General features: G+C 44.2%; 1 protein-coding gene across 2 annotated transcripts in view; it reads left to right on the top strand.

Moving 5' to 3' along the window:
• Nucleotides 1-16,248, top strand: part of SETD7 (SET domain containing 7, histone lysine methyltransferase) — a 48,844-nt gene extending 32,596 nt beyond the window's left edge. The window contains exons 6-8 of one of the 2 annotated variants that reach the window (XM_029940831.1): nt 2,108-2,225; nt 4,993-5,150; nt 15,950-16,248. In XM_029940831.1, coding sequence (XP_029796691.1) covers nt 2,108-2,225; nt 4,993-5,150; nt 15,950-16,028 — 355 coding nt within the window. In that variant the 3' untranslated portion in view covers nt 16,029-16,248. Of the gene's footprint in view, nt 1-2,107; nt 2,226-4,992; nt 5,151-9,728; nt 15,507-15,949 lie in introns of those variants that run through there. The other variant, XM_029940828.1, reaches the window with a different exon arrangement.
• The last annotated feature ends 6,369 nt before the right edge of the window (nt 16,249-22,617 follow it).

Below are 22,617 nucleotides of genomic sequence, written 5' to 3' on the forward strand. Positions count from 1 at the left end.
CGACAGGCTCAGATCCGCTCGGCTGGACAAGGTTGGACTCCAGGTTTCGAGTTGGGTTCAGGTCTGTTTCACATGTCTGTATTCCAAGATGCAGGCCAAAGCAGGAGATGAATGGAAATTACAGAAGGCTGGCGGAAACTTGCCATCCTCCAAACACCTGGGTCCTGGCATGCAGTCCTCCTGCCCATGTTCAAGTAGCAAAGGAGAGCGTACGGCCAGGCCCAATGTGATCCCAGCAGGGGTGCATGGTCTGCCCACTGAGAAGGGTGCACCACAAGGTCACACGGCAGAGTAGCAGGACGTGCAGTTCTACCACAGGGAAGGCGTAGAGTTGGAAGCAATAATTTAGTCCTCTGGTCCATAAAATAAGCATAAGATCCATGGAACAAATTAGAGCTGAGCATTTCCACCAGTGTCGTTACATCACAGCACCCTAAGAACTGAAATAGTTGTTCACAGGGCATGCACTCTCTTAATAAATCGAGTTCAGTAACAGTGAGTGAGTGCTGTTTTCTTGTAAACCAGGGATTGGCAAACTCTTTCTGTAAAGAGCCACATTGCAAATATCTAGGCTTTCTGGGTCTCTGCTGCAATGACTCAGATCTGCCTTTGTCAGGCTGAAGCAGCAAGAGACAACACATTTGCGGGGCTGTGTTCCATAAAACTTTATTTACAAGAGTGAGCAGCTGCCGGGTTTGGCCCTTGGGCCATCGTTAGAGGACACGTTATAAACTCTTTTATTGGGAAGTGCTTATTGAATATGTTTTATTAACTGTTTTTCAGTCTTTCAAGTGAAAGATTCATCTTGGGGCTTAATTAAAACAGCCTTTCCTTCCCATTTAGCACTGACAAATGGGCGACCCTTAAGTCACTTTGGAAATGTTTTACCTGCCCTGGAAAACAGTGAATACACTCATTAATTAACAATGTAAAATTTTTTTAAAAACCTTTTATCAAATGCTGAGTTGCTTTATGAATACAGTGAAACCTTGAACATCACAGGGGCTGGGGCACCACCCCCCAACCCCACACAATTGAAAATCCACATATAACTTTTGATTTCCCAAAAACTTAACTACTAATAGCCTACTGTTGCCTGGAAGCCTTACCAATAACACAAACCATTGATTGACACATATTTTGTATGTTATATGTATTATATACTGTTTTCTTACAATAAAGTAAGCTAGAGAAAAGAAAATGTTATTCAGGGGGCACCTGGGTAGCTCAGTTAGGTGACCAATTTTGGCTCAGGTTATGATTTCACAGTTCATGGGTTCACGCTTCACGTCAGGCTGTGTCCTGACAGCTCAGAGCCTGGAGCCTGCTTCGGTTCCTGTGTCTCCCTCGATCTCTGCCCCTCCCCCACTCATGTTTTATCTCTCTCTCTCTCTCTCTCCCAAAAATAAATAAACATTAAAAAAAGAAGAAGGAAGAAAATGTTTAGAGAGTCATTAGGGGTGCTCCTGGCTGGCTCAGTTGGTAGAGTGTGAAACTCTTGATCTCGAGGTTGTGAGTTCAAGCCCCATGCTGGGTAGAGAGATTACTTAAAATAAAACCTTAAAAAAAAATTAGTCACAAGGAAGAGAAAAGACACTTATGACACTGTACTGTAAAAATTCGACATATAAATTGACCTGCATAGTTTAAACCCATGGATCAACTGTATATAATAATACCCATATTAGCATATTTTAAACACCACTCTTTTTTTTAAGTTTTATTTATTTATTTTGTGTGAGAGAGAGAATGAGAATGAGCAGAGGAGGGGCAGAAAGACAGAATCCCAAGCAGGCGCCACACTGTCACCACAGAGCCCAATGTAGGGCTTGAACCCTCAAACCGTAAGATCATACATGAGCTGAAACCAAAAGTCAGATGCTTAACCGAGCCATCTAGGCGCCCCCTAGACACCACTCTTAAAAGGTACACAAGTACCACTTCCTCAGTTTCTAATGCCAAGTATTATGGCTTAACTTTTCTTCCTTCCTCACTGGATTACTATGAACTGATGTTTTGGGTTCAGTAGCCATACTGATATGTTGGTGGTTGATAGAGCATCATATCAAACTGAAAGAACTATCATTTGACTCTTTTTCCTATTCAGGGTTTATGTTGCTGAATCTCTCATTTCCAGTGCTGGAGAAGGACTATTTTCAAAGGTAGCAGTGGGACCTAATACTGTTATGTCTTTTTATAATGGAGTTCGAATTACACATCAAGAGGTAAGTAGGGTAGAAGTGGAGACTCAACTCGAGTGGTTAAAGGGCTTTGTTTCAAACACTCTTAAGGCCTGCTTAGCGCCTTTAATATCCACTAGAAACACGAAAGAGCGAACAGTCTTTTTTTGGTAAAATTGGTGGGATATAAAGCAGTCTTTGGACCTCTGTAGCAAAAATAACATTCATAGTGTGGTCTGTAAACAACAGAAATTTACTTCTCACAGTTCTGGAGGCTGGAAGTCCAAGGTCAAGGTGTCGGCAGATTTTGGTGTGTGGTCAGTCCGCTTCCTAGTTCATGAATGGCCCTCTTCCCAGTGCACCTCCACATGGTGGGAGGGACATGGGGCCTCTCCGGGGTCTCTTGTAAGTTTCACAGCTATTTTATAGAAGGTGGGATATCGCCGTCAGTGAGGCAGCAGTTGCTTTGCACTGTGCTACACCCAGTGTCTGAAAACTTGAGATCCAACTGGATTCTGTCAGTAATTATTAGGATCCTACACAGGGCACTGTATAGACAGGCCCCCTCTTCTGTTTGTGAGAAAATCACACAGTAGCCTACATCTAGTCAGGAAGGGTTCTACGGCCCAAAACACTGAAAATAAAAAGTTAAAGAATAATCACCTCTTGCCTTTAAAATACAATCTTTGATACATTTTCCAGAATTTGTATGTCTTTTTGCTTTTGTTTCTTCACTTCACAATCAACTTCCTTACATGTCTGCCTAAGGACAGAAGGTCTGATGCTTCAGCCGAGCTTGTCAGCTCCGTCTGGTCTCACTTGCATTAAGTGTGTGAGACTTCGGCTTGCTGCTCCTATCGCCCATTCATGTCTTCACTTTTTTACTTCCTGCTGTGGACAGCTAAAGGGAAATGTCATGAAATAATCAAGTTTTTGCACTCTAAAGCTGTCGTACAAAGATGGCTTTGCACTCAAACTGAGCCGTGGTCTGCCACGCGGTCCCTCCTGGTGATGGCCAGACTTCTATGTCTAACAGTCCAGGAAATTCAGATAGGAAAGGGGGCTCAGGGTATTGACATGCTCTTTATTTATTCTCACATTTTACAGATCACAGTACTGAAGCCCAGAGAGGGTAAGCTGTTTGCCCAAGGTCCCAAATACAGTGACCAGCACAGTTCAAACAGGATTTCAAAGAGCAGAATCTGGCTCCAGGCGAATTTCACTGTGCTGTACTTATAAATGGATGAGGCACGCTCCTCGACTTCACAAAATTTAGATTCTTTTGGGGAGATAAGAAAAATACACAACTAATGGCAACAAAGTAGTTGATACCAAGTGCCATATATCAGTATCACATGACCAGACTGGAATATTAAGACCCATGAAGATTTTCTTCACTTTCATCACTGCTATATTCCCTGCACCTAGGACAGTGCCTGGCATGTGATAGGCACTCCGTAAATAGTTGTTGAATAAATATCAGGCACAAATAACAGCATAATTGTAATGTAGGCACAGGAGATACCGTATACCTCTGAGAGTCAGTAGTTCTATATAAAAATGTGATCCCAGGGACACCTGGATGGCTCGGTCAGGTAAGCATCTGACCCTCTGAGTTCAGCTCGGGTCGCAATTATATGGTTCATGAGATCAAGATCTGCATTGGGCTCCATGCTGCCAGCGAGGAGCCTGCTTGGGATTCTCTCTCTGCCCCTCCTCCACCTCAATAATAAATAAATAAACTTAAAAAAGAAATGTGATCCTACTTACTCCCAAAAAAACTGTTCTGCTGGCACCACCAGATCCTGAGCTGTGGGTTGGAGTGGGGAGGTGGTTTGGAGAGGGGAAGCCCATCAGTGCAGTGCAAGGACTGAGTCGGGTGGTAGGTAAGAAAGCACACTGGTGACTGGGACTCTGTCTGCTGGTCACATTGGTCCCCCACTTGTAACAAAGATGAGGGACTCTCCTGAAACACGGTTTTGCATTCCTCCGGTTCTGGTTCCATTTGATGTTCTTACTTTGGTTTTTCTTTTGCCTCCCCTTCTTCACGGTGGGGTCCAAGGGGGTTGGAGGTTGATCAGAGAAACAGATCAGGCCACAGGAGGCAGTAGCACCCAGGTTTCCTTGACACAGCAGTGCTTATACAGGGTGGCAAGAGAGGGGATGTCCTCCCAGCCTGAGACAGTCCAGAAGCTTCTGCACCAGGGTCACCTACAAAGTGGGAGGAGGGCAGGGAACTCCCGGGAAGGAGAGGGGCAGAGAGGGGGCTTACATGTCTAGATGACCTGGAATACAGTGACAGGCCTCTGGGCCAGAGAGCTCCAAAGGACAGAGGCCATCGGGGGCCTTATGGTGCTAGACTTATCTAATCTGCCCCTGACAGATGAGGGGTCAGGTGTCCTCAGGAAAGGAGGCCCTGATTAGCTAAAACTCTTTGTTTGGGCCTTTTAAAACCAATTAGATGTGTAAAAGTTTGAGTTTGGTGCTGGAGGGCTTTTGTAGTAATAGGTCTTAGCCTGCCTTGAAGAAATAAACAACCTAGGGACATCTGGTTATATATTTGTGTGGCTTTTAAGGGACTTTAAATTCTTTTTTTCATAGAAGATCAGGAGAAATCAATACCTTATAAGTTGAGCTGCTTGGACCTTCCCACAAATGGCTTACACACCATCAGTGTGGAGATGGATGCCTCAGGTTCATGTATATAATGCTCGAACATGAAACATAGGGATAAATGATCTAATGTTGCTGATATTCTTTGAGATTTGGGGAGAAAGTGCCGCTCTAATGTTTGCTTTCTTGTTTTCTGCAGGTTGACAGCAGGGACTGGGCCCTTAACGGGAATACTCTCTCCCTCGATGAAGAAACGGTCATTGATGTGCCTGAGCCCTACAACCACGTATCCAAGTACTGTGCCTCCTTGGGACACAAGGCAAATCACTCCTTCACTCCAAACTGCATCTACGACATGTGAGTATGACACCAACCTGCCAGGGCAGATCTGGGTGCCGTCTGCCAGGGCCCTAGACTGAGGAGTGCCTGTGACAGGTGTCATCCTGCCCCACAGGAAGGTCACTCCCTCCAAATACCCGCTCCTCTCCAAGGGGCCTCGAGGTTATGACTTGAAACTCAGAATCTAACCAGCTCGTCCTGTGGCCTTAGTAGGCTAAGAAGTGGAAAAGTGCTTGGGAGAGTAGAAAAATGCTACAGAAATACTATACTTCGTGCATGCCGTTTTGTTGATGATTTTTTTGTCCTTCAGTTTTCTCGTTCTGGAAAAGTAAGGATAGTGTTATACTTGAAATATTAGAAAAATTAAAATTATTCTGCACAGTGTACTCTTTTAGGTATGAAAGGAAGGAAGAAAGTAAAATGCTAAAGCAAAAGGCACAAGGTCTTGGTGTTGGAAAAGACCTAGGAAGTCAGAGTCCCCATTACTTGACAATACAGAGGAAGGAAATACTGTCACATGCTACAACGTGGATGAGTCTTGAAAACGTCATGCTAAGTGCAAGAAGCTAGTCACATAAGGCCCCAACGTGTATGATTCCATTGATATGAATTATCCAAACCGCAAAATTCCTAGATACAGAATATAGATCAGTGGCTGCCCAAGGTGGGTGGCAGGAAATGGGGTTGATGGCTAATGAGTACGGGGTCTCTTTTGAAGGTGGTGCAATGAACTAAAATTAGATAGTGGTGATGGTTGTATGACTGAAAGCCACTGACTGAATTGTACACTTCAGAGTCCAGAGTGCTAACCATTACACGATGGAACTGAATTGTATACTTCAAATGGGTGAATTATAGGGTATATAAATTGCGTCTCAACAAAGCTCTTGTTTTAAAAAGCCAAATAATCCTGCCTCTCGGAGTTTGAGTTTCTGCTTCCACCTGCTCATAGAACCTTATCTTGTAAACCTCCATGGACGAGGAGCTTACTGGTAACCGTGAGGGCAGCTAGCTGGACAAACTGAAGAAGATATTAGAAAGCTAGCTTTTGAGCTCTGTTGATTAGAGAGTGGTTTCTATGGAGACTAAATGGGTTTTCCTGTAACATCTACCCTTGGCCCTAATATTACCTGTTCTCATGCACTGTGCCAATCTCTCTTCCACACAGCAGCCCTACAAATATATATATATATTTTAACATTTATTTATTTTTGAGAGAGAGCACGAGTGCGAGAGGGGGCGGGGGGTGGGGGGAGACACAGAATCTGAAGCAGGCTCCAGGCTGTCAGCACAGACCTGACGTGGGGATCAAAGTCACAAACTGCTAGATCATGACCTGAGCCGAAGTTGAACACCTAACCAACTAAGCCACCCAAGTGCCCCAGCCCTACAAATATTTTAGAAGTTTTCGTATACCCCTTGAATGTTCTCCTGCCAAAGTCAAGCGTCTCTGCCTCTTCCTTGAAGGGGACAGTTGGGATTCCTCGTACCAATATCATCGATCTCCTTAGCTCAGCCAGAGAATGCCGGTTCCTCCTGGGGGCCAGGCAGCTACAGCAAACCTTTTCTGCTCAGTTAGAGCTTGCAGGCCCTCAGTGCATTGCTAGTTAACAGAAGCAGGATTAGATCATGTGCATTTAATCTGTGGGAAAACTGCCAGGATTTGAACGTCCCTCCTTGCATCCGTGAGATGGCTTGAAAATTGTTCTGGCAGTGACTCGCTCCCCTTGGCAGTCAGGAACAAGCACTGAAGCCACACTGCTGTGTAAAGGGCAGGGAGAAATGGCAAAGGACATGTGTCATGTGAAACGAAACTGACACTGTTATTAACTCCAAGGTTTTTGTGGCCAATGTGAATTAGGCCAAATCGCCGTTCCAGGCTGCACAGAGCTTACCAACAATCTGTTGAAGCAGTGGTGACTAACGATAATAAATGCTACTTAGACTGCTCTTTTAAAACAAATTAGTTCTGTGGTTTCTTCGGAAGGACATGATTTTTCTCCCCAAAAGGAAGAGAACACAGGAGACCAGGGAGGAAACCATTTGTGCAGAATCAAGTCCCTGTACTCTTCAGGGTTATTTTCTTTGAGCCCAGTGTGAAATACTAGTTATCTGGGGTAATGGGAAGACTACCTGAATTATTATGTATCATAATATAAATTCAGAGACATGGGTGCCTGGGTGGCTCAGTCAGTTAAGCATCTGACTTTGGCTCAGGTCATGACCTCGAGGTTTGTGAGTTCAAGCCCTGTGTTGGACTGTGTGAAGCCTGGAGTCTGCTTCAGATTCTGTGCCTCCCTCTCTCTCGGCCCCTCCCTCGCTCACACTCTGTCCATCTCTATCTCTTGTTGTCTCTCTCAAAAATAAACATTAAAGGAAATTCAGATACCAATTTATGCCATTCATTTGTCTCTAAAATCATTGGTATTATTACGCACACTTTAACATAAAACAATATCCCCATAAGCTGTAGTCTGATACAAAATGCCAAATGGACTGCTTTCTTAGTTGTAAATATAGGTAACATGTCACCAAGGAGCCAACCACTTGGCACAGAGGTTTGCTTTGACCAGTAATCGTGCTGCCAGCATTTACCGACCACTTTAGGCTGGTGCTGTGCTAACAGCTTCTGAATCATCTCATTTAATCCCCCCAAGACCTCGGTGGGGCAGCTTCCATTACTGTCCCCTCAGCCACAGACAGGAAACGCGGACCTCTTAGTCCAAGTGGCTGTGTCCTTAATTGTTGGGCCTTACTGCTTGCCTTGGAGAATCAGCGCCTGAAATTGAGTTCTTTCTTTTCAGTCTGTCCATTTTCTACTCTTTGACAATAACGGTAATAAGCAGGAACATGAAAATATAAGAGGATTATAACAGAAGTCGTAGGCTTCCCCCAGATTGTTTCAGTGTACAAGTAGATTAGCTGGAGCTCCGTTTCAGGGATATTATTTTTTTAATGAAATATTTTAATGTAGAGACAAAGAGTTGTCATTTTCATAAGGAACTCCTGAATTCCTGGGGCAGGGACGTCCGTGACGGAGCGCGACAGGAGAATTCTGTGCGTGCAGGCTTACCACAGATGTGTGTGCTCAGGGCAGCTGAGGCTCTGTGCCAAGTGCTGTATGAGATGCTGTATGTATGTGACCCTGTTTTGTCACAACGACAACTCCTATAGGATTAGGATGACTCATATTACTGTGAATTTGCAGGTGAGGAAAGTGAGATTCAGAGATACAGAAGTCAGCTCTCTGAGAGGGGGCAGTGATACCGTGTTGGACCAGGGCTCACACCAAAGTCTTCCGACCTGGAGTCAGGAGTGCTTTCCAGGGAAGACAGCAGCCACGTGGGGTGGACCTAGAGGCCCCTGGGAGTGAGGGTGAGGTGGCTTCCCTGTCCACCACATAAAAGATGTCCCTGGACCACAGACACACTTCTTTCCCCATCACCAATAGAGGCAACTAGCCAAGCACTTCCTATCATGGCCCATGTGCTAATTTAACTTAGGGTCTGGAAGCTTCTCCTTTGGTGTCTCAATGGCCTTTGCTGAAAATGTGACTATAAATGAATGAGATTGATTTGACCAGATACATATAGAAATAAAGCAACTTTCTTTTTGGCCATGTCTTACATGTGAGTGTGTGCACGCACATGCACGCATCTCCATCTTGGGTTTCGGAAGCCTTTAGGTAAGCTAAGTCTATAACTTGTTTATCTCCTCTTCTCCCGCAGGTGTTGTGGGGGGTGACCTGGGTTGGGAGCCTTTGGAAGAGGAACATAGCCATAGCGTTAGCCCTGCCTCAGGTTCTGAGGCACCCGAGGCTGCTCCCTTCACGAGATGCTTCACAGGGAAATACTTAAAAAGTGGGTTGGCATAAAGGTCTAGCCTTCCCTCTTGGAAGGAAATCTTCACCTACTTTTATGCTAGAACATGACACTTCTTCTGTCTGCATGGGGCAGAGTACAGAGTTTTTTGCTTTTGAACATCTGGAGGGCTCTTCCGTACAGCCCCCAGAGTGCCCCGGTAAAGCCTTGCCCACAAAGTACAGCCAGGTCACCTGCTGCTACTGGCCAGGTGAGCCGAAATGCTGGCTGGCTGCTGTGGGTGCGGTTTCTCATTAAAGACAGACTTTTGTCATTGACTGTGATTGTTGGCTGATAAGTACAGGGTGCCAAATCTGCTCAAAAAGAAAGATGGGACAGAGATTTTTATTTTCATTTTTTTAATACAATTTATTGTCAGATTGGTTTCCATACAACACCCTGTGCTCATCCGGACAAGTGCCCTCCTTTATGCCCATCACCCGCTTTCCCCTTAGAACAGAGATTTTTAAACCTGAATGTGCATATGAGTCACCTGGAGGTGCTGTTAAAATGCAGATTCCAGACCAGGTGCGGGTGGGGCTGAGCTTCTCCATGTCCAGCAGCTCCCAGGTGAAGCTGCTGCTGGCCAGTATGTGGGCCACACTTGCAGACCTACCAGTGTGCCCAGGAAAGAGCTCGTGGGGGATTCCTGCCTCCTCCCCCAACCCCCTCCCCAGGCTTTGCTTCTAACCTCCTGGTCTGGCCCGGGAATGACTGTGCGCATCTCGATGTCTAGGTTTGTCCACCCCCGCTTTGGGCCCATCAAATGCATCCGCACTCTCCGAGCTGTGGAGGCTGATGAGGAGCTCACGGTTGCCTACGGCTACGACCACAGCCCCCCGGGGAAGAGCGGGCCTGAAGCCCCTGAGTGGTACCAAGTGGAGCTAAAGGCCTTCCAGGCCACCCAGCAGAAGTGAGAGGCTCAGCCCTGGGCTTCAGAGACCTGGAATAGAAACTCGGATCTATGCACTACGTTTTCCGACAACGGGACAACCAGGGACTGCTCATGCTGTGACATCACATCCTCTCACGCTGCGTTAGCAACGACTTTCTCGCATACTAACTAGGCTTGACTGTATTACTCATACCAGATTTAAAATTAGCTAGCCTTGCAACAGCGTCCTACTGAGAGGCATTGTCGAACACTTGACACAGACAGCGTGATGTTCTTGGGTGGTTCAAGTCTAAATCTGTACCACACTCAGAGATGCCAAATGATTAGACTGAAAAAGGGAAAAGGGGCTTTTCAGTCATTTTTAGCCAGTGGTTTTTCCATGATGTTTTTTCCTACGGCCAACACCAGGTGTGTTTGTACACCTATGTCTGTGCCGTATGGAGGATAGAGAATTACTACATTTTTATTCTCTAAATGTAGTATAATTTGCCTTTTAACCTTTGATCTGTATCTTGCAATAGAATGGCTTTGTTTTTTTCCCCTAGCGAACAGAACCCCACTTTTTAAGTCATTTCACCCCTCAGTCTCAATCTCTATCTTAGCTATATCTTTAATAAGAGAAAACTTCCAAATGGATTTCATGTCAGTGCCAGTGCGTAGGTCTCTCTGGCTCTTTCTATATCATTGTTTCTTTCTTATGTCCTAATATAAAGAACTGGCTCATAGGGCCAGGGTATTATTATAGAATTATTATTCTCGCATGTAAACAAAGATATCTTTGCTTTAAGATGTGAGAAGAGATGAATTTACATTGTTTGCATTAAGTTATGGAAGAGTTGTAATATATACTTTAAGAAAGGAGAGAGGGAAATTAGTACTTTTAAGCAGTAACTGTGGCAATTTTGCAATATCTTTAATAGTACTAGTAATTTCTTCTCCTCGGGTACACTTTAAATGTACATAACATAGAGCAGTCTGGCTTGTGGCACACTGCATTGAATTCAAAAGTCAAATAACAAACTAGAATTCTAACACAGAATTCAAAAGTTGGGTTTTTTTTTTAATTGTTACTGTTAAGAGAGACATACTGATCACTAGGTACAAATCGAAACTTAATGCTAAAACTCTTCATTATTGTAATTTCAAAGCACTTACCTGCTTCAAAGCATTGTGAATTAAGAGTAATACCTGTGTAGTTTAAAAGCAACGATATCAATAGCATTTCAGCCATTTTGCCAGCCATGTGTAATCACAGCTACAGAAATAAGGAGAAAACCCCTGTTTTTTTAGTTTAGCTAGGTAGGTGTGTAACGTGTCTGGGATCACTCTGAATGAATTCTGAGAGTTTTGAGCTTTTGCAGGCGCCCCCACCACGTGCCATAGCTGGGTCTTCTTCAGATGCCTCGACATGGCAGCTGGAAGGTTCTGGAGAGCAGTGGTGGTTCAGAAATGCCGCTGCCAGTAGTGGCACCTGTCACCTGAGCTGGTTTGGTCTTGAAAGCTAAAGCCTTCCGAGCCAATGGGGAGCTCTGGCTGGGCACAGGCTGCTTGGTGGCAGTGAGAGGAGTGAAGAAACAGGCAGGAAGGAATTTGCTATTTCTTGGCAGGTACCCATTTCTCTTAGGAAGAAGTTAGCAAAAGTGCCCGAGCCAGCGCTGCTCACAACTGTCAGTTCAGGCCTCCCCTGGATGCAGGATTCAGCCCTCAGGCGGTGCCGGAAGGGGCTCTTCCCTCCTCTGTGGGGCCCGGAGTCCTGGAGCTACCCCCTAACCCCGCACCCCCGCCCAAGCAGTGCCAAGGGCATGTGGCCAGTGCAAGGCGTGCAGCCAGGTGGCCGTGGTTTCGGGGCATGAGCTGAGCACACATGAGAAGTAGTCAGGGCTGCCAGAAGGCTCTTCCACAAAAGGAACCGAATAGGGTTTTTAGATGAAAACGTGGCAGAATAGGATAGCTTCTATTCTGTAGAAAGAGATCATGATCATTCCATAGACAGCGACAGAAGGACAGTCTTGGGACTTGTATTCTGATGGGCGCTTTAATTCGAATGTGTCCCAAAGTGAGAGACTGTCTTCAGGAGAAAGATGGCTTCACCTGGTCCCAGCAAGTTGGGCTTGGAGCCAGGTCAGCGAGCGAGGTCAGGCTGGAGCTGGTCACACTTCCAACACAGCGAGGCCTTGAATGACTTCATTCCTGGGGGCGCCATCCTTCTTGCTGAGGCTGCGGTAGAGGGATAATCTCTGACCTAATGGGTTATTGGAACTGCCCCACTCAAATGGAATCTTTCTTTCTCCTTTCTTTCTTTCGATATACGGGATTGAAGAGCTGTAAGTAGTACCAGCTAATCCGTTTTTTGAATTAGACATGTAATGACAACACTCAGTTAAAACCCGGCAGTGTGTCTATGACCTTCAGGCAAATCCGAGGAAATGGTAAGTACACCCAAGCTGAGCCTCTCTCTTTCTCCCTCCTCTCTTCTTGTGTTTTCTGGCCCTTGTTCCTCCTGTTCTCCTGTCCCATCCCTTTCCACTTCCTCTCTTGTCTTTAAGAAGCCTTGCTGTCTATGTCCAGCTGATCTCTCACTGGCTCTCTTCCCTCCTCTCCTTCCCTGGTCTGAGCGTCTCTCCTTACTCGCACGCCCTCCGTGTGTACCTCCGGTCATTTACTCTGTGTCTCTGCCTGGCTTTGTCGCTCCTGCTCTCCCGCGCCCCCCACCCCACTCCCAAACGGAAGGCTTTGTCAGAATCAGAGCAGGGTTGAGGTCCACTGTGTTCCGTAGGTAGGTAAAGAAGTCGTGGCGGTGGAGGTACCATAAGGAATTAACTGGTGAGGAAGAAACTTGTTTGTTCCTTGTTGGAGCCAAAGTGGGACAGGGAAAGCTTTGGGATGTATTTTTTCTACTGACTCCTTCCATCCACTATGGAAGGAAACCTGTCAGGAAGCAGCCAAATCTGGTAGCTTTGGTAGCGTCATGACCACAGCAGAATTGTGGAAGATCCCATGTGGTGGGGAATAAAGAAATAACTTTGTGCTCTCCCAAAAAATGCTGGCACCTGTGAGGGTAGGTGACGCCACAGTCTCGAGGAGATTCATTCAGAGCTGTCTCGGTCCAACTCCTGCATGACTAGATCTTTCCTTAGCAGCTTTTCTATGACAAAATAGTATCTTGTGTTAGAGTTAGGAATAGGAACTAATCTGTAGGAGTATGTCCCCAAATGGACATTTGAATGGACTAACAAAACAACGGTAAGGACTGAGTTTCCGACACAAAGGAACGATGAGATTAAGAGGCGGCAGGCAGGGAGGACTTGAGTTTCGTAGTACCTATTCTTATTTTAACCGGCTTCATCCCTGGTCTACCCGAGAAACAAAGAAGGCAGTTTGTTTTTCAAGACCTTTTTGAACCTGGCCAGGGCTCTAGTTAAATTTATTTGCTTTCTGGGGGTTCTTCACACTTGAAAAACTATTTCCTTGTCACCAACAACCTGGAAGGGCCAACATGGAGACAAAAGCGTAACCATTGACAACACTTCATCGTAACGATTAAGATGGCGGTCACTGTAAACAGTGAATCCCAGGGTTGCCTTCTCAGCGAGACAGTATGTGGCACTTTATAGAAACTTTCCTTTAATATATAAAAGTTTCAATCACTCACTGCAAAGTGCATTTAAGATCTTCCAAGAAAGTGTTGTTTTCTGTTTTGCCTTGTTTTAAAACAGTTGCCTCAAGTTTGTCTTCAGAGTAGTGATGTAGAATCCAGACATCTTTTCTTTTAAAAAAAAACAAGCAAAACTATGTTGCAAGACTGATAGTTGTAATGTTTATTTGCCACAGATCAAAGGTTCACAAAACATATTAAATTTACATCTACTTGAGGTACCTTGATAGATTGTGTTTTCTTTGATCTTTCCCTTCAGGAATTTGGAGCCTTGATGTCACTTTTTTATTTTAAAACTACTAAATTTTAATAGTTTTATTTTGCCAAATGTGTGCAAACATATTCAAAGCAATGAAACTATTTCAAGCCATACATCCACAGGGGTGGAAACCCTTTTCACAAATTTTAATGTGTTTGTATGTAAATAGATGTTTGTATGAAATATTTTCATGGTAGAATGAATATATTTAAATGAAGTTGAATTATTCCAGTGCTATTTAAACAAATTACAAAATTTTTGGTGAGAATTATCTGAGTCTATTGAGATACAATGCAGATCAATTTTGATTTTTAAAACTCAAAGCCTACAAACGACTCTGACTCGTGGCAACTTCCCTGCGTTGTTGCATCTGACGTGGAGAGAGCTCGTAGGCTTCCCCAGTGCCTCTGCCGCTTCCTGGTGTAAGTTAGGTGCTCATGGAGGTGTGTCCACCTTTAAGTGACATCACTTCAGGCCTTTGAGGGCCTGTGAGTGAACTAGAGGCATTAGAGACACTGGTGCAGTTATCCGGAGCACAATTTCTTTGCAGGGCAGCAGAATCAGAAGCCAGATGTGGCCGTGTGAACCTCAGAACTGAGTTTTCTGGCCACCATCAACCGCCACCCTTACTGCCTAGTCACACACGTCAGGGAGGCTGCCCTTAGTGGAGTTGGGGTTCAGACCCCAGGGTGGAACTTCACGGATTTGCCAGCAGTCCCTGCCTCCTGGCCTCCGCCTCTCAGAGAGGAAGGAGGAGGGAGCCGCTGGCAAGGGGCCCATTTCTCAGCACAGTTCATTTCCTGTCTCAGCTCTGGGAGACTATGCACGTAAGCACCAAACTTCCAACCAGAGAGAGACGTCCTCGGATAACGCAAATCCTTGCTTCCTCTGTCTGTGACTTTACACACTGTTGTTAGAAGTCGTTTTAATATCAAGACCAATCACATCTCTGGGACATACCTCCCAACTCTCCTGACTCTTACGTTACTATAAGAACACTCCCTTGTAATGGTATTCAACTTGAGTGGGTTGGTTTTTTTTTCCCCCCTCTGCTTCGGTCCTGGATATAAAGAAATGATAAATATGACAAATTTTCACTGTGTATACTAGTAATATGTACACACATGCCAATGTATCTTAACAGCGACTTGGTTATATTTTGGGTTCCTGTAATTAACTTCGATCCTTGCATTGGGAAACCACAGGGATGTGTAATGTCTGCTTATCATAGAGGAAATTAGGTTCATGGTCTGAGCTCCCTCTTTCAAAAGGTTTCCTCCTGGGTTTTCTATGTTCTCCTTTTATCCTGAAATGCATTTATTAGGTTGTGAGGTATGTTTAAGGATTGGAACCTAGGGGTATGCTTTCAGCATTTATTGCAACCAAAAGTTAACCCCATCACAGTTAACAAAAGATTGGTCTTTTGTGGAATTTGAACTAAATCTATGAGCCTTATTCAATATCTATAATTCTATGATTTTTTTAAATTATGGGAAATTAATGAAAGATGTTTACATGAATAATGTTTGCCCTTACTGTGTTATGAATGAGTTTTTTTGTAGTGTGTCTGGGTGCATGTGCAAGAGAGTAGGAAAAATGTTTCTGAAACAAAACTTGACAAATATTTGTAATGAAAAGTAAATTTAAAGATTGCTATAATTGCGCTATAGAAACAATGCAAGTATTAAACAAATATACAATCATCTGTCAGTGTCTTTTTTTTGTCATTAAGAGCAGAAAGGCAGTAACATTTTTCTTATGACATATCTACTGGTACGTTGAAATCACTAAGCAAACTTTACATTTGGAGTTATTTTAAAGTGTTATCAGCCATTTACCATTTTCAAACAATTAGAGGAGACGAGAGGAGGGGTATAAAATGGTTAGGAGATATGTATTTAGCATGTCTCCACCTACACCTATGGATCAGGAAGAATTCTCAATGTCAAACAAAAGAGTCTAGTTGATTACATATATGTGAAGGGTATTGGATACAAAGGAAACAATCGGGGGAGATATCTGAAGGGTGGGAAGCTTCAGCTCATGGTTTAAAGAAGATAATAAGAATTTTGTTAGATGTTGCAGTAGATTTTGGATCTTAGGACAGCTTTGAGTGGAGAAAACCAACAACCTCTGATTCCTCCCCAGATCACAGCCGACATCTCAATCTTGCCCCTACAATATTCCTGAAGAGCAGAAGCCAAAGACACAGAGGATGCAAAAATAACACTTTGCTGTTAGTTGCACCTTGTGCCCAGGGACTCAAAGCAATGGATCATAGTGAGCTGAGCGGTACTACCTGAGGTGCACCTAGGCATCAAACTGAAGCAGGCCAGGAGACCTCCTGCCCTATCTTACCGCCCCCAGTTGCCCAGTCTTTGATCTTATACCTCCTCGGAAAAAAAACCAAAGCAAGTTAAGATGATTAAATCCAAACTGATGCTGGATCACTTGGATAGAGAAACTTCCATTTGGGGGCATCTGGGTGGCTCAGTCGGTTAAGTGTATGATGTCGGCTCAGGTCATGATCTCATGGTTTGTGGGTTCGAGCCCCGCACCAGGCTCTGTGCTGACAGCTCAGAACCTGCAGCCTGCTTCGGATTCCGTGTCTGGCTTTCTCTGCCCCTCCTCCACTTATGCTCTGTTTCTCTGTCTCTAAAATAAATAAACATTAAAAAATATTCAGAGAAAAAAGAGACACTTCCATATGCTGGCTCTTTAAGGCAAAGTTTTACCCACTAACACACCATATTATTATTCTTCCTCCTTGTGCACGAGAGGAGTATAAGATTAAAATTTTAATGCTAATGGGGTAAGTCTAAGAAGCTAAAGTCTCAAAAGTGAAGGGTCAGGCAGCTTTTCAGGCATTAAAATTGATGTGGGGTCAAGGGTAGTAGAATGAGGTAAGGTGAGGAAGATCGAGACCACATCGTTTAGTCTCTGTAATTGTCCCACATGTATCTCTCACTAAATATCTTTCCTTAGGTTTTAACATTTCAGACTGTTCAGTCTGCTAGTTCATATTAGACTTGAAATTACTTCGGTGGTCATATCCGGAATGAAATAGCAGCCATCAGAAGGCCCTCCTGCTATAATAATTTGATTTCAGCTTAGCATTTGACTAATTTGGGGTTGTTCAATAAGAAACTTCTACCCCAAAAATACTTTAGAAAGCAACAGTTGCCTTTTATATAAAAAGATAATGGAAACTCTGCTGCAATGTATTGGGTTTTTTTTTAATTTTATTTGTTTGTAAAAAGCGAAAGATATGATTTTGAAATTAGAGCTTCACTTCTTATAGGGTACCCAGAAAAAAGATGAATGGATTTATCTAGATTTTTACTTCAAGTGTCAGAGTATTTATTTCCAGCTTTAAGAAACATAAAAACAGGGGCACCTGGATAGCTCAGTCAGTTAAGCATCCAGCTTCGACTCAGGTCATACATGATCTCACGATTTGTGGGTTGGAGCCCTGCATCAGACTCTGTGCTGACAGCTCAGCAGATTCTTCAGATTCTGTATCTCCCTCTCTCTCTCTCTGACCCTCGCCTGCTTGCACTGTCTCTGTCTCTCAAAAATAAATTTTAAAAAAACATTAAAAATTTTTAAAAAAGAAACATAAAAAGAAAAACATAAAAACCCAACTCAGTATGGCTGAAGCAATGAAGAAGGTTTATTACCTCACGTAATGAGACCCTGACATCAGAAGACACTGCTGAGTGACCCTAGAGTTGTTCATTCAGCAGCTCAACCAAGTCCTTCCTATCTTTCTGCTGTGTAATTCTCAGTCTGTCAGGTTTGCCCTCAGCAGCTCACCTCCCAGTCACAGCATTGCTGCTGCAGTTCCAGACATCACAGCCAGATTTGGCATCAGCCAGATATGACAGCATCCGGTGGGTAAAAAGGAAAGTCTCTTCTGTGATCTCTACCACTGAGGAAACCTAAACTAATCACTTAGCAAGGGCCATGGGAGTGCTATGATTGTCTGACTGAAGCATATAACTGTGTGGAGAACAGTGGTTGGCCTGAACAAAGCTGGGATTTTCCCAGCAAGGAAGAAAGGAGAAATGATAGGCTGACCACCCATGGTATCTGCCTCATCTGCAACACAGATTTTGTTTTATTTTCTTAAGAAAGGAAGTTAGTCTCTTTAAATAAATAAAAGGATTGTTAAATTAATACAGATCAATTTAGAGAATTCTCAAGTGGTGCATATGAGAGAGGTTCTACAAAGATACACTAACGTCGAGTTTATGAGGCAGTTTTAAATATTTAAATATTTTTAACAGCCATGTACTATATAGGTGCTGCTATTGTTCCATTTTACAGAAGGGAAAGCTGAGGCATAGAGATGTTGAGTAACTTGCAGTTAAGTAATAGTCATGGAAGTGGTAGAGGCAGAGTACGAAGCCAGACGGCTGGGCTCTGGGCTGTTCTTTTAACCACAATTGTGGGAGTTCCTCTCTCCTCCTGCCCTGCACATGTTAAGGCATCCTTAGTCTTGCTTTTCCTCAGTCACCTGCTTCGCCAGCCTATCAAATGATCTCCTAGACGATGGTCCCTCCTTGGGCCAGTGCATGGGCTACATAGAGCAGCATCCTATACTTTTATTCTCATCACTTTCTGCCCTGATCCAGAGCTCCCATATCCCTCGGTTTGGATTTCAGTCATAGCCTCTCCATTCCACCTTACTTCTCATGCCTCACCCACGTCACCACGTGAAGCTTCCTCAGTGGCGAGACTTCACTGTTCCTGCCTCAGCACGGTGGCACCGGGAAGGCCAGGTGGTGCACAGGAGCTGGGCAGTGAGACTAGTTTTCTGGTTTGTATTTGTATTTGTATTTTTTCCTATTTTGCCCATAGCCTACACTCTCTCCCTTCTGGCAACCCCCAGTTCTGTATTTATGTGTCTGATTTCTGTTTTGTTTGTTTTGTGTCAGTGTGTGGTTTTTGTGTGTGTGTGCATTTGTTTTGTTTTTTAGATTTCACACAAAAGTGAAATCATGGTATTTGTCTTTCTCTGTCTGACTTATTTCACTTAGCACAATACTCTCTGGCTCCATCCATGTTGTCACAAATGGCAGGACTCCATTCTTCTTAATGGCTGATCAGTATTCCATTGTGTATATATACCATCTCTTCTTTATCCATTCATCCATCGGTGAACATCTAGGTTGCTTCCATATCTTGGCTATTTTTCTTGTGCTTGACGTTAGCCATCCTGACAAGTGTGAGGTAATATCTCATTGTGGTTTTGATTTACGTTTCCCTGATGCTTAGTGACGTTGAGTACCTCTTCACATGTCAATTGGCTATCTGTATGTCTTCCTTGGAAAAATGTCTATTCAGTTCTCTTCCTATCTTTTCATTGGATTGTTTGCTTCTGAGTCAACCTGGTGGTAGTTAGCTTTGGTGCTATGTGATTGGGCTCTAGGTTGCACTCTAGCAATTGTGGATAAAATCTGCTGCACGGGGTGCTTGGGGATTGAAAAGATTGAGTGATGCATGCCAGCCCTTCCTCTTCCTTCCTCCAGTGCAGACACTCACACCTTCCTGTCTTTCGAAGTGCCAGGCTCACTCCTTCTTGGGACCTGTGCGCGTCTTCTTCCCAGATAGCTGCATGGCTTGCTCCTTCCTTCACGTCTTCACTGAAATAAGGCCTTCCTTGGCCACCCACTTAAATTGCAGCCCCTTCCCCCTAGGATCGCCTAACCAGTTTACCCTCCTTTCTTTTTCTCTATACCACGGATCACACTCTAACTTACTATATAATTTAGAAATCTATCGTGCTTGTTTATTGTCTTCTCCCTGTAGACTGTCCGCTCCAGGTGGGGATAGATTTTAGTCTGTTTCATTCATTGGTAGATCTTTAATAGCTGGCTCATAGTAAACATTCAATAAATTGAGTGAAGAAATGGGAGAGAATAGCCTGTAATGGTTAAGAGAGCTTTGGTGGTCATCTTAGGTTGAAAACCCAGTATTGCCATGTCCTGTGTGACATAATTTCTTTTGTGTCTCCGTTTCCTCATGTGCAAAATTGCATTAACAACGATGCCTGAAAAAATCAAAACGAAACAAAAGATTGTGTTTGACCCATGGAGCAGGCTCACTAACCGTGGCCCTGCTGCCTCAGGAGGTCACTTTCCAGACACAGCCAAAGGCTGCCTCCTTCTAAGAAGTCCCCAGTGCAGACACCCTGGCCCGGGAAGCTGGCCTGACTCTTCAGGACCTGCCCTCATGAGTCCCCCTCCTCTGCACCAGGAGGATGCCGACAGGCCATGCCAGGTGTGCACTGAATATCCTTGGCTGTTACAATGAGTGAAACATCTAGCTGATTTCTCACGTACCTGACAGGCTTTAGGGGACCAGCGAGTGTACCCTAGTGGATGCACACGAAGCAGTCTCCAAATATTTGCTGTGAGAATGACTAAATTAGCATGTCTTTATTTCAAAAATCAGGTTCTGGGGGCCTCTCCAAGATGACGAAGAAGTAGGGGGACCAGGACTTCCCTGGTCCCTGAAACACAGCCATATTGAGGTCAGAACACTTAGAATACCCATGAATACAGTCTGCAGAGTAAACAGAGAAATCACAGGTGTAGGAGACAGCTTGGCAAGACAGCCTGGCGGGACAGAGGTGAGTTGGGAGAGAGAAAGCAACCTGTAGCGTAAGCATGGAGGGGAGGAGATCCCTTCTGTGGAGAGACAAACGGAAGAAAAAGAGAGACTGGGAAGTGTGGGATTGTATTTGGACAAGAGAAACCTCTCTGGACCACGGACAGGAGAACAAAAAGTACAGAGAGAGCCAGGATCTACTTTGTAAACAGCCTTGAGAGCTGAAGATCAGTTATCAGGGGCGCAGGACTGTCTCCACACTGAGGCTCTTGCGTGTTTGCACGCCTAGTGGGGAGCGGGGAGGGGTGCCAGCCCCGGACTCGGTAGTGATCGCAGGGGGCACTCTGGGAGAGAGCATTCCCCTCCCTTGAGTACTGTGGGAAGAGGGTTATTGCTTCCCCTCAAGGAGAAAAGACCAGCCAGAGGCCCTTTGTCCGGTGGGCAGAATGGCGCTACCCCAGAACCGGGTTCACTAGGTGCAGGATTCTTTAAGACATCTGGGTTTGAATCCCAGCTGAGCACCTCGGAGGCACAGGAGACTGTGGAGCAGGGCAAGCAGCCCACACATGCCCGCTCTGCTCTGTCAGGGTGGCCTGAACAGCATGGTTTGGGATACTTGGTCCAGGGAGGAGAGATTGGGGTGTCACCATTTTTCTCCCCATCACCCACACTGTGGGGCTTCAGGGAACAGGACAGCGCCCCCAGTGGAGACGGGACGGTTTACACCAAACCCCGCCCCCCCCCCCCCCCCCCGCGGAGTGCCACTGACCCTGACCAAACCAGACAGCTTCTCCTCCAGACCAGCACAGCCACCAGTCCCAGGAACTAACAGACAACAGTCCTGTGGGTTTGTAGGTTAGTCTGGTTTTCTTCTCTTTTCTTTTCTTTCCTTCTCTTTTCCTTTCTTTTTCTTTCTAACATCCTCTTTTTTCCTTTTTTGTTTCTTCCCTTTAGAATCAAGCTCATAGTTTCTGATTTGATTTTTGGTCAAGTCTTATCATATATAGATATATACACACACACATATATATGATATATAGATATATAAGATAAGATAGATATAAGATAGCTATATAAGGGAGATATAGATAGCTACACCTTATCTATATCTATTTTCTTTCTCTGTTCTATTTGTTTCATCAGGCATTTTTACTCTATTCTTTTTACATCTTTTCTTTGTATCTTTATTTTCTTCTTTATTCTTATCCTATTCTTTATTTTCCTCTCTTTCTGGACTAAGCCTTTTTGTTTCTTTGACTCTCAGCCTGGTGGGTTTTATTTTGGATTTTTTTGTTTTGTTTTTGCCCCTTTCATTTCTCTCTTTGTATGGGATAAGGTTTCCCTTCTTCCACTTTTTTCGAGGGTTACTTCTGTATATAAATCAAAGCACACCTGGTAGAAGGTCCAAACAATCCATCACTATTGGTGGGATAAAGCCAAAAACACAACAACAGAGTGCACAAAACACACTCCAAAAACACTTTCTAGTTTCAGGCCTTGCACAGTTTGTGACCCTTTTTAATATAGTAGTTCTTGCAGCTGCAGGACCCAGAACAAGCTATTAAAACACGTAAAAGACAGAAACCTAGCCAAAATGATGAAAAGGAAGAATTCTCCTCAAAAGAAATTCCAGGAAGAATGACAGCCAGAGAATTGCTCAAAACAGATATAAACAATATATTTGAACAGTAATTTAGAATTACAGTCATAAGACTCATAGCGGGACTTGAAGAAAGCTTAGAAGACAGCAGAAGAAATTGTCACCATGAATTAAGAAATACTGCAAATGAGATGCAAAGCAAACTAGATGCAGTGATAGCAAGGATGGAAGAAGCAGAGGAGAGAATAGGTGAAACAGAAGATACAATTATGGAAAATGATGAAGCTGAGAAAAAGAGGGAAAGGAAACTAGAACACAAGGGGCAAGTTAGAGACCTAAGTGAGTCAATGAAAAGAAATAATATACATATCATAGGAGTTCCAGAAGAAGAAGAGGAAGAGAGAGAGAAGGGAGCAGAAGGTTTATTTGAACAGATTATAGCTGAGAACTTCCATAGTCTAGGGAAGGATATAGAATTGAAGTTCAGGAGTCACTGAGAACTCCCTTCAGAATCAACAAAAACAGGTCAACATCACAACATATCATAGTAAAACTGGCAAAATACAAAGATAGAGAGCTCTGAAAGCAGCTAGGGACAAAT

Source organism: Suricata suricatta, chromosome 1, assembly GCF_006229205.1.
Source record: "Suricata suricatta isolate VVHF042 chromosome 1, meerkat_22Aug2017_6uvM2_HiC, whole genome shotgun sequence".
Lineage (NCBI taxonomy): Eukaryota > Metazoa > Chordata > Mammalia > Carnivora > Herpestidae > Suricata > Suricata suricatta.